Source organism: Pristiophorus japonicus, chromosome 3 (genome assembly GCF_044704955.1).
Source record: "Pristiophorus japonicus isolate sPriJap1 chromosome 3, sPriJap1.hap1, whole genome shotgun sequence".
NCBI lineage: Eukaryota > Metazoa > Chordata > Chondrichthyes > Pristiophoridae > Pristiophorus > Pristiophorus japonicus.
The window spans coordinates 233,311,890-233,322,235 of NC_091979.1; the positions used below are offsets into that span (position 1 = coordinate 233,311,890).

The 10,346-nt window shown below is 51.8% G+C and overlaps 1 protein-coding gene across 3 annotated transcripts in view; it reads left to right on the top strand.

Moving 5' to 3' along the window:
- The window catches only part of armh3 (armadillo like helical domain containing 3), a 222,651-nt gene that overhangs the window by 17,077 nt on the left and 195,228 nt on the right, over nucleotides 1-10,346 (top strand). For all 3 annotated transcript variants that reach the window (XM_070876412.1, XM_070876413.1, XM_070876410.1), the window contains 5 exons: nucleotides 2,688-2,799; nucleotides 4,908-4,964; nucleotides 5,688-5,834; nucleotides 6,976-7,083; nucleotides 9,604-9,696. In XM_070876412.1, coding sequence (XP_070732513.1) covers nucleotides 2,698-2,799; nucleotides 4,908-4,964; nucleotides 5,688-5,834; nucleotides 6,976-7,083; nucleotides 9,604-9,696 — 507 coding nt within the window. In that variant the 5' untranslated portion in view covers nucleotides 2,688-2,697. The remainder of the gene's footprint in view (nucleotides 1-2,687; nucleotides 2,800-4,907; nucleotides 4,965-5,687; nucleotides 5,835-6,975; nucleotides 7,084-9,603; nucleotides 9,697-10,346) is intronic.

Below are 10,346 nucleotides of genomic sequence, written 5' to 3' on the forward strand. Positions count from 1 at the left end.
ATGCAGGAAGAATGTTCCTGATGTTGGAGAAGTCCAGAACCAGGGTTCACAGTCTAAGGATAAGGGGTAAGCCATTTAGGACAGAGATGAGGAGAAACTTCTTCACTCAGAGAGTGGTTAACCTGTGGAATTCTCTACCACAGAGAGTTGTTGATGCCAGTTCGTTAGATATATTCAAAAGGGAGTTCGATATGGCCCTTACGGCTAAAGGGATCAAGGGGTATGGAGAGAAAGCAGGAATGGGGTACTGAAGTTGCATGATCAGCCATGATCACATTGAATGGTGGTGCAGGTTCGACGGGCCAAATGGCCTACTCCTGTACCTATTTTCTATGTTTCTATATACTGTATTAGATAGAATTTACAGAACAGAAACAGGCCATTTCTGCTCCGTGCCAGTGTTTATGCTCCACATAAGCCTCCTGCTACCCCTCTCCATCTCCCCCCCCACCCCCATCACCATATCCTTCTATTCCTTTCTCCCTCATGTGTTTATCCAACTTCCCCTTAAATGCATCTCTACTAATCACCTCAACCCCTCCCTGTGGCAGCGAGTTCCACATTCTCGAGGCAAAAGAAGTTTCTCCTGAACTCCCTATTGGATTTATTAGTGACTATCTTAGATGTATAATCCCTCGTTCTGAACTTAGTATTACTTGCAGAGACAGAGCACGTTTCGTCCAGTAAAGGTAAGTCGATATTTGGTAACCTTCACACAATCCAGTCAACAGGAGAAGACGTTTGGGGGGGATGTTTGACTGGGGCATGGGCACAAAGTAGGTGGTATCGCATTCACTACCCGATATAGCCCCCCCCCCCCCCCCCCCCCCACAATATTCGGTTCCATGGGCTAGGGGTGTGATGGGCGGGCGGTGCAATATCACTTGTTTTATGTCCTCGCCCAGTCCGACTTTCACCCCTATATGTGCCCATCTGGTAGCTGAAGGCAATGAGAATCTCACAATATAAAATAGAACCAGTTTTGACAGGACATGAGAAATCAGTGCTGTTCACTGTAATGTGACCAGTAACACTTCAAAGACCGTGAATTAGAAAGAAAAAGAGAAAAGACTTGCATTTATATCGTGTCTTTCACAACTTCAGGACGTCTCAAAGCACTTTACAGCCAATGAAGCACTTTTGGAGTGTAGTCACTGTTGTAATATAGGAAATGTGGCAGCTAATTAGCACTCAGCAAGATCCCACAAACAGCAATAGTCTGTTTTAGAGATGTTGGTTGAGGGATAAATATTGGCTAGGACACCAGGCATAAGTCCCCTGCTCTTCTTCAAAATAGTGCCATGGAATCTTTGATGTCCACCTTTTATGTCTCATCTGAAAGACAGTGCAGCACTCCCTCAGTACTGCCCCGCCGACAGTGCAGCACTCCCTCAGTACTGCCCCTCCGACAGTGTGGCGCTCCCCCAGTACTGCGCTGGAGTCCTGGCCTAGATTTTTGTACTGAAGTTTCTGGAGTGGGGCTCGAACCCACGATCTTCTGACTCAATTGAGAGTACTACCCATAAACTTATTCAACTGCAGCCACTGACTAAACCTTCATTTTGAATTGACCAGGGCGAAGATGGCACGTGAAACATGCAGGGGAATAATTGCTGCGGTCACTGGTTACATGGTGAATACATTCAGAAAGAACGTGTTTGCAGCGCTGCTTCACACGGTGCCCACAGCAGATCTGGTGTGTCAAAGTGTCATACCCATCATTCCACTTCACTGAAAACCTAGTGACAGCACACAGGATCTAACACTGTCAATTACACACACAGGGGAAGGAATTGTAGGGAGTCTGAAGCTGTTGGCTTGATCTTTTGATGAATCTGAATTGGACATGATCGAGCCAATTGTCATGGACAATGTGCAAGGTTGGTTTTGGGGAGATCCTACGGAGCATGTGTAAAACCTATTTCCATTGAATCCATGGGTCAGTACCCAGAAGTACAGTGATAGATTGTGTATCCAACTCGGGAGAGAGCCTTTCGCACTGTGTAACACTAAAGAAAGAAAGACTTGCATTTATATAGCACCTTTGACAATCACCAGATGTCTCAAAGCGCTTTACAGTCAATGAAGTAATTTTTAGAATGTAGTCGCTGATGTAATGTGGAAAACGCGGCAGCCAACAACAATGCTCAGCAAGCTCCCACAAACAACAATGTGATAATGACCAGATAATCTGTTTTTATATTATGCTGATTGAGGGATAAATATTGATCCCAGGACACCAGGAATAATTCCCCTGCTCTTCTTCGAAATAGTGCCGCGGGATCTTTTACGTCCGCCTCAGAGAGCAGACAGGGCCTCGGTTTAACGTCTCATCCGAAAGACGGCACCTCCGACAGTGCGGCACTCCCTCAGCACTGCAGTGGGAGTGTCAGCCTAGATTTATGTGCTCAAGTTCCTGGAGTGGGGCTTGAACCCACAACCTTCTGACCCAGAGACGAGTGTGCTACCCACTGGGCTGACACTAAGTACCCTTGGTTACAGATCTCTGTCTGGTTACAGTGAGAGCACTTTGGGTTGGGTTGGTCAAGTAATATCGCTCAGGTACGTCGCGTAGCACCAATGCACGTTGGCTTAAGTGTGGTCTCTGCCAAATATGAACGGTACGGCGGAGCTGTGACAAACCGAGTGACATCACCGTGTGCTAATGCCCGACATCCTTGTTTCAGAATCCACACAATGGCGCAGATAGAGAAAAAGAGAGGGCTTCTCCACAAAGCATCGTCCACCAAGAAACTGCTGAAAGAGAAGGTGGTTTTAATGTACGATGAAATCTTCAAGGTGCGTGATACAGCATGTGAATTGATTGAAGGCAGGGCTGCGTGTTTCCATGAGCAGCAGATGGACTGCGGCATTCACGGGATGTGGCCGGCATTTATTGCCCATCCCTCACTGCCCCTTGAGAAGGTGGTGGTGAGCCATGTTCCCGGGGTCAGCTACGCTTTGATCTGCGTGGCCTGATTCTTTCAATGCGCGCTCCCTTTAATTCTCTGCACACGTGCAGTATTTCCAATGTAAAAGCTTTAGAGCGACCTGCGCGGGATCTGTCCGATTACTGCGTGTCGTGGCACGTGCATAGCTTCGAGGTAATATTGGTGGTGAGCCGCCACCTTGAACCGCTGCAGTCCGTGTGGTGAAGGTACTCCCACAGTGATGTTAGGGAGGGAGTTCCAGGATTCTGACCCTGATGAAGGAACGACCGATATGTTTCCAAGTCAGATGGTGTGAGACTCAGAGGGGAATTGATGCAAAAGAACTATTGGTTCTGTTTGATGGATTGGAATGCGATGCTGTCATGAGAAATATTCACATCTTCTGGGATTATTTGGCATTGTATTTGAGGCATTAGTTTTCTGTTTGAATTTTTATCGATAGCTATATTAAAAATCTTTCCCCGCTGCACACCTCATGTCACCTGTCACCATTATAAATTCCAGTGCCCACATCGCTAATGGAAATGGTGCCTGCACTGAGGGGCAGAGTGAAATCATAATGTGACAGGTTCACATAGATATTTTCCATTATTGATGTGGACGTGGAATTTATAATGTAAAAGGTTAACAGGAACAGCCCACAGATATTTAATATATTTCCAGTAAGTCTCCTGCTGTATTATCACCAGGAGAATCCAGACCAGTCTTCAGGTGAAGCAGGGTTAGAGGCCGGACGATATTTGGACTAGGCCTGCAGATGTAAATACATATTTTTATATTTTCATCTCGAATTCCTACATCCACATTTATAAACGGAACTTACCTGTGTAAGAAACAAAGACAGACCTGCACTTATGTAGCGCCTTTCACATCCTCAGGGTGTCCCAAAGCGCTTTACAGCCAATGAAGCACTTTTAAAGTGCAGTCGCTGTTGTAATGTGGGAAACACGGTAGCCAATTTGCGCACAGCAAGCTCCCACAAACAGCAATGTGATAATGACCAGATAATCTGTGTAATCACTGTTGTAATGTAGGAAACTATGGGCAGTGAATAGCGGTCGGAGGTTTCCTGCAGGCAGACGCCTCCGACCGAAAGTTATTTTACGAACATACCGGGTGGTCCCGGAGGAATGAACACTTGCGCTCCAAGGCCCAGGTGTACAGCCCAGCATAGAGGCCCACGTATCCTGGGAGCGTGGTATTCTCATTCATAGTAATGGGAGTTCTGAGCTGAGAGTACCCCTAAAATCAAATAAACCACGCACATAAATTTAAAAAACAATAAACTTATCTTCATAAACAGGGTATAACATTTATTTTTTCTATCTATTAAAACGCTTATGCTGGTCAAAGTAGGCCTTACACCTGCTTTTACCAGGCTTAAGAGTTTGAAGGACATTCGCTGGACAAAGTTGTGCAAATAGCCCAATCTCGCCCGTGAAGGCCTTTCCCCCGGGGATGCGTGCAACATGTCAAAGTTCGCAAGTGCTGGATTTTGGCGCATGCGCATCACACGCCGAGAGCCGGCACTGGCAGGACCTCTATGGGAGCGTGTGTGTGGGCCCATAGATACTGCGATGTTTGGCCCCGATGTGTAATATAAACGCCATGCGCTGTAATTACATCCTCCTGCCAGTGGTGGCTCCACTGATGGGACGGGAAAGGGGGAACAGGGGAGGTGGACGGAAGAGGGGGAAAGAGAGATTAGAAAGGGGGAGAGGGGGCACCAGGAAAGGACATGGAGGAAGGGAGATTGAGGAAATTGGACTGGGGGGTTAGCGAGGAGAGCGCAGAGGGGGAAGAGGAGGAGACGCTAGAAGAAGCTCTGACGATTAATGGTGGGGGGGGGCACAGATTGGCGGAGGAACTGTGTCCCAGTAACGTCTTTTAGAAGATGATGAGAAGTTAGCGAAAGAGTTTCTGAAAGTCCCGAGTAATCTGATATTTCCGTCACAGAATGAAGACCCGGCCAAGAACTGTCCTCGATTCTGGGACGAACTCTTCCTGATGAAGGTTAGTTGGAATATTCTGTCTATTCTTCCTTGCAGTGTTGGATTGTACTGACTAATTTGCGGGTATTTGGTGTGGGTCAGGACACAGTGGCTGCTGAGTTGGGGGGATATTATTGTCCGTGGAGCGTGGCAGGCCTGGATTTGCATTGTGCAGATGTTCAGCTGATTGAATATTCTGAAATTTAGACTTGGAGATCAGGTAGTATTTATTTAGAACTTTCATTTCTGAGATTAAATGGGTGGGGTAGAGTCCTTGATGGGGGGAGTGTCCAGGGGCTGTGGGAGAGGATTAAATGGATGGGTAGAGTCAGTGATAGGGGAGAGTGTACATGAGTTGTGGGAGGAGATTAAATGGATGGGTAGGGTCAGTGGTAGGGGAGAGTGTACAAGGGTTGTGGGAGGAAATTAAATGGATGGGTAGAATCAGTGATAGGGGAGAGTGTACATGGGTTGTGGGAGGAGATTAAATGGATGGGTAGAGTCAGTGATAGGGGAGAGTGTCCAGGGCTGTGGGAGGAGATTAAATGGATGGGTAGGGTCCTTGATAGGGGACTCCACCTGTTCTCAGGACCTCCCTCCCTCAATCCGACAGCCACCACTTTCCTTTCGAAATTCCTTTCCCTTTGGCCGTTTCAGTGGAGCAGCTGGAGGAGCCCCGTGTGAATGGCAGTCCTCCAGAAGGAACGGCTGGCTGGCTGGTTGACCTTTGCCCTGTGCCCTCTAGGTGAACCTGGAGTACCTGGAGACCAAGCTGGAATCGGTGGATGGCGATGAGCTGATGAAGCTGAAGGACAACATCAACAGTCTGTTCCAGCACTGCATCGTGTCCTTGAACGAGGAGCATCAGATCAAGGTGGTGAACGCATTACAGGTAAGGTGTGGTATTGTGGGGTGGGTTCACACTTTACACAAGTGGGGGCACAGAGTTATCCTGCCCGCATTTTGTCCCACCTCCACCTCCCCCTCTCCCACTCAACTCTTCCAATACTTTCCTAAACCTGCCACCTCTACCACCTAGAAGGACAAGGCCAGCACGCGCATTGGACCACCATCACCTCCACGTTCCCCTCCAAGTCTCACACACTATCCTGACTTGGAAAAATATCGCCCATTTCTTCATCGTCGCTGGGTCAGAATCCCTAACAGGACTGTGGGAGAACCTTCACCACACAGGACTGCAGCAGTTCAAGAAGGCGGCTCACCACCACCTTCTCGAGGGAGTAAAGGGTTATGGAGAGTGGGCGGGGAAGTGGAGCTGAGTCCATAATCGGATCAGCCATGATCGTTTTGAATGGTGGAGCAGGCTCGAGGGGCCGAATGGCCGACTCCTGCTCCTATTTCTTATGTTCTTAATTAGGAATGGCAGTAAACTTTCCAGTGATGCTGACAATTGAGGATAAATGTTTTTAAAAAAAAACTGCCCATTTCCACCTCCGTAACATCTTCCATCTCTGGCTCTGCCTCAATCCATCTGCTGAAACCTTGATCATTTGTCACCTCCAGACCCGACTCTTCCAATGTTCTCCTACCAGCCTCTGGCCAGCCTCCTACCCACCACCCTTCGTAAACTTCCGTTCATCCAAAGCTGTTGCTTTTGGTATCCTATCTCACGCCAAGTCCTGCTCCCCCATCACTTCTGCTCCTGCTGACCGACATTGGCTCCTGGCCCACTCAAGCCTCTGTTTGAAATTCTCGTTCTCTTGTTAAACTCCTTCACTAGCTCTGTAACCTCCTGCAGCCTTACAGTCACCAGAAACCCTAGGTTCCTCTGCCTCTGCATTTCCCTATTTTCCTTCGCCCCATCATCAGTGGCCGTGCCTTCAGCCCTCCGGACTCTGAAATCCCCTCCCTAGCCCCTCCATTCCCATCTTCCACCTCCGTTTATCCTTTCTCTCTGTCTGGTGCTCCAGGTTGGGGGTTTGAAGAGTAGCTGCCGCTTGGGTTACATTTTCTGTTCCTGTTTTCCCCCCCCCCCCCCCCCCCCACCCCAACCCGTCCCCGCCCCACCCCAGACGCTGTGCGCCCTGATTCGAGGAGTCCATCAGAAAAACAAACCGACTTCTGGCTTCGACATTATCAACATGCTGATGGGCTTCGACAAAGCCGAGCTTCGGATGAAGGTGAGTGTCGGGGGCGGGGGGGGGGATATCCAGAACCAATTCTGTCACAGACCCGATAGCGCGCCAGGGCAATGTTGGTGACTGAGCGATCTACAATGGGACTGAGCGAGCTGGAATGCCTCATCGATGGGACTGAGCAATCTATAATGGGACTGAGCGATCTGGAATGCCTCATCGATGGGACTGAGTGATCTACAATGCCTCATCGATGGGACTGAGCGATCTACAATGTCTCATCGATGGGACTGAGCGATCTACAATGCCTCATCGATGGGACTGAGCGATCTACAATGCCTCATCGATGGGACTGAGCGATCTACAATGCCTCATCGATGGGACTGAGCGATCTACAATGCCTCATCGATGGGACTGAGCGATCTACAATGCCTCATCGATGGGACTGAGCGATCTACAATGCCTCATCGATGGGACTGAGCGATCTACAATGCCTCATCGATGGGACTGAGCGATCTACAATGCCTCATCGATGGGACTGAGCGATCTACAATGCCTCATCGATGGGACTGAGCGATCTACAATGCCTCATCGATGGGACAGAGCGATCTACAATGCCTCATCGATGGGACAGAGCGATCTACAATGCCTCATCGATGGGACTGAGCGAGCTGGAATGGTTCATCGATAGAGTGCCACTGGTGGTGCGATGTTTCCCACTCTGGATAGCCCTCCGGTGTAACTCAGCATAACCAAGGCCGCCTATTTCCACCTCCGTAACATCACCCGTCTCCACCCTTGCCGGTTCTTCCGGTTAAGCAACACCTCGATTTCAAAATTCTCATCCTTGTTTTCAAATCCCTCCATGGCCCTCGCCCCCTACCTATCTCTGTAATCTCCTCCAGCCCCACAACGCCCCCCCCCCCCACCTCCCGAGATGTCTGCGCTCCTCGAATTCTGCCCTCCTGACCATCCCTGAATATAATCGCTCAACCATTGGTGGCTGTGCCTTCTGTTGCTTAGGCCCCATGCTCTGGAACTCCCTCCTTAAACCTCTCCGCCTCTCTACCTCTCTTTCTTCCTTCAAACCTGACCAAACCTGCACTAATTTCTACTTATGCGGCTTGGTGTCAAATTTTTATCCCACAATACTCCTGTGAAGCGCCGTGGGACATTTCACTATGTTAAAGGCGCTATATAAATACAAGTTGTTGTTATTGGTCCTGCCTGGACAAGCGGCAGGAAGTTGATAAGCTGTGTCGCTTTAACCGGTTAATAATAATTTGCATTTATATAGCGCCTTCAATATTGTAAAACATCCCAAGACCCTTTGCAGGAGCGTTATTCAAACCAAATTTTGACACTGAGCCACATAAGGAAATATTAGGTCAGGTGACCAAAACCTTGGTCAAAACGGTAGGCTTTAAGGAGCATCTTAAAGGAGGAGAGATAGGCAGAGAGGTTTAGGGAGGGAATTCCAGAGCTTAGGGCCCAGGCAGCTGAAGGCATGGCCGCCAATGGTGGAGCGATTAAAATTGGGGGATGCTCAAAAGGCTAGAATCAGAGGAATGCAGAGATCTCGGGGTGGTGGGGTTGTGGGACTGGAGGAGGTTAGAGAGATGGGGAGGAGCGAGGCTGTGGAGGGATTTGAAAGCAAGAATGAGAACATTTTAAAAAGAGGGCTTTCAGCGACTGAGAGCCAATGTAGGTCGGGGGGTGGTGGGTGAACAGGCCTTAGTGCGAGTTAGGACATGGGCGGCAGAGGGATGGATGAGCTCAAGTTTATGTTGGGAGGCTGGCCTGGAGAGCGTTGGAATAATCAAGTCTGGGGGCAACAAAGGCACAGAGGGAGGGTTCCAGCACCAGATGCGTTGAGGCAGGGGTGGAGACGGACAATATTACGGAGGTGGAAGTAGTCCATCTTGGCGACAGAGAGGTTTCAGGGTCGGAAGCTCAGACATCGAGGTTGCGAACGATCTGATTCAGCCTGAGACGGTGCCCGGGGTAGGGTTAGAATCAATGGCACGGGAACGGAGTTTGTGGCGGGGTCTGGAGACAATGGCTTTGGTCTTCCCAGTGTTCAATTGGAGGAAATTTCAACTCCTCCGCGACTGGCTGTGTTGGATGAGCGGAGTGACGACAGTTTTAGAGACACCTGGGGCTCCCTGAGCACTAGGCGGATTTGAACCCAGGCAATCACCTCTACTGCTCGCTGCATTCAATAGCAACCCATCCACTTCAATTGGGCCACAATTGGGGGATCCTAACCGAGGGAACGAGTCGACCAGGCCTGTGCCCGAGGGAACGAGTCGACCAGGCCTGTGCCCGAGGGAACGAGTCGACCAGGCCTGTGCCCGAGGGAACGAGTCGACCAGGCCTGTGCCCGAGGGAACGAGTCGACCAGGCCTGTGCCCGAGGGAACAATGCGACCACGCCCTGAGCCTGAGGGAACGAGTGCAGCTCCATATCAGGCGAGTGGAGACTCTGTGTACTGGGATTGCTCTGTAGTTCGGTGCGGTGTGGCGATGGGCTCTGTGTGATCATTCTTCTTGCTTTTGTTCACAGAACCTGATGGAGAGTTTGGATGCGTTGCTGTGCGGTGACGGCTCCGACAGTTTGAAGAGTCTCTGCCTGAAGCTGCTGCTCTGTTTAGTCACGGTGAGAAATCCTTCCATGAGAGACCGCGCGTCACCCCGTACCGGCCCACACTGTCCCGAACCCTCGCGCTCTCCGTCTCGCGCTCTCCGTCTCTGTCTGGCTCCCTCTCTCTCTGTCTCTCGCTCTCTCTCGGTCTCCCGTGCCCCGTCTCTCCTCTCCTCTCTCTCTCTCTCCCCCCCCCCCCCGCCTCGCGCGCGCCCCCTCTCCCCCCGCCCCGCGCGCGCCCCCTCTCCCCCCGCCCAGCGCGCGCCCCCTCTCCCCCCGCCCCGCCCGCGCCCCCTCTCCCCCCGCCCGCGCCCCCTCTCCCCCCGCCCCGCCCGCGCCCCCTCTCCCCCCGCCCCGCCCGCGCCCCCTCTCCCCCCGCCCCGCCCGCGCCCCCTCTCCCCCCGCCCCGCCCGCGCCCCCTCTCCCCCCGCCCCGCCCGCGCCCCCTCTCCCCGCCCGCGCCCCCTCTCCCCCCGCCCCGCCCGCGCCCCCTCTCCCCCCGCCCCGCCCGCGCCCCCTCTCCCCCCGCCCCGCCCGCGCCCCCTCTTCCCCCGCCCCGCCCGCGCCCCCTCTCCCCCCGCCCCGCCCGCCCCCCTCTCCCCCCCGCCCCGCCCGCGCCCCCTCTCCCCCGCCCCGCCCGCGCCCCCCTCTCCCCCCCGCCCCGCC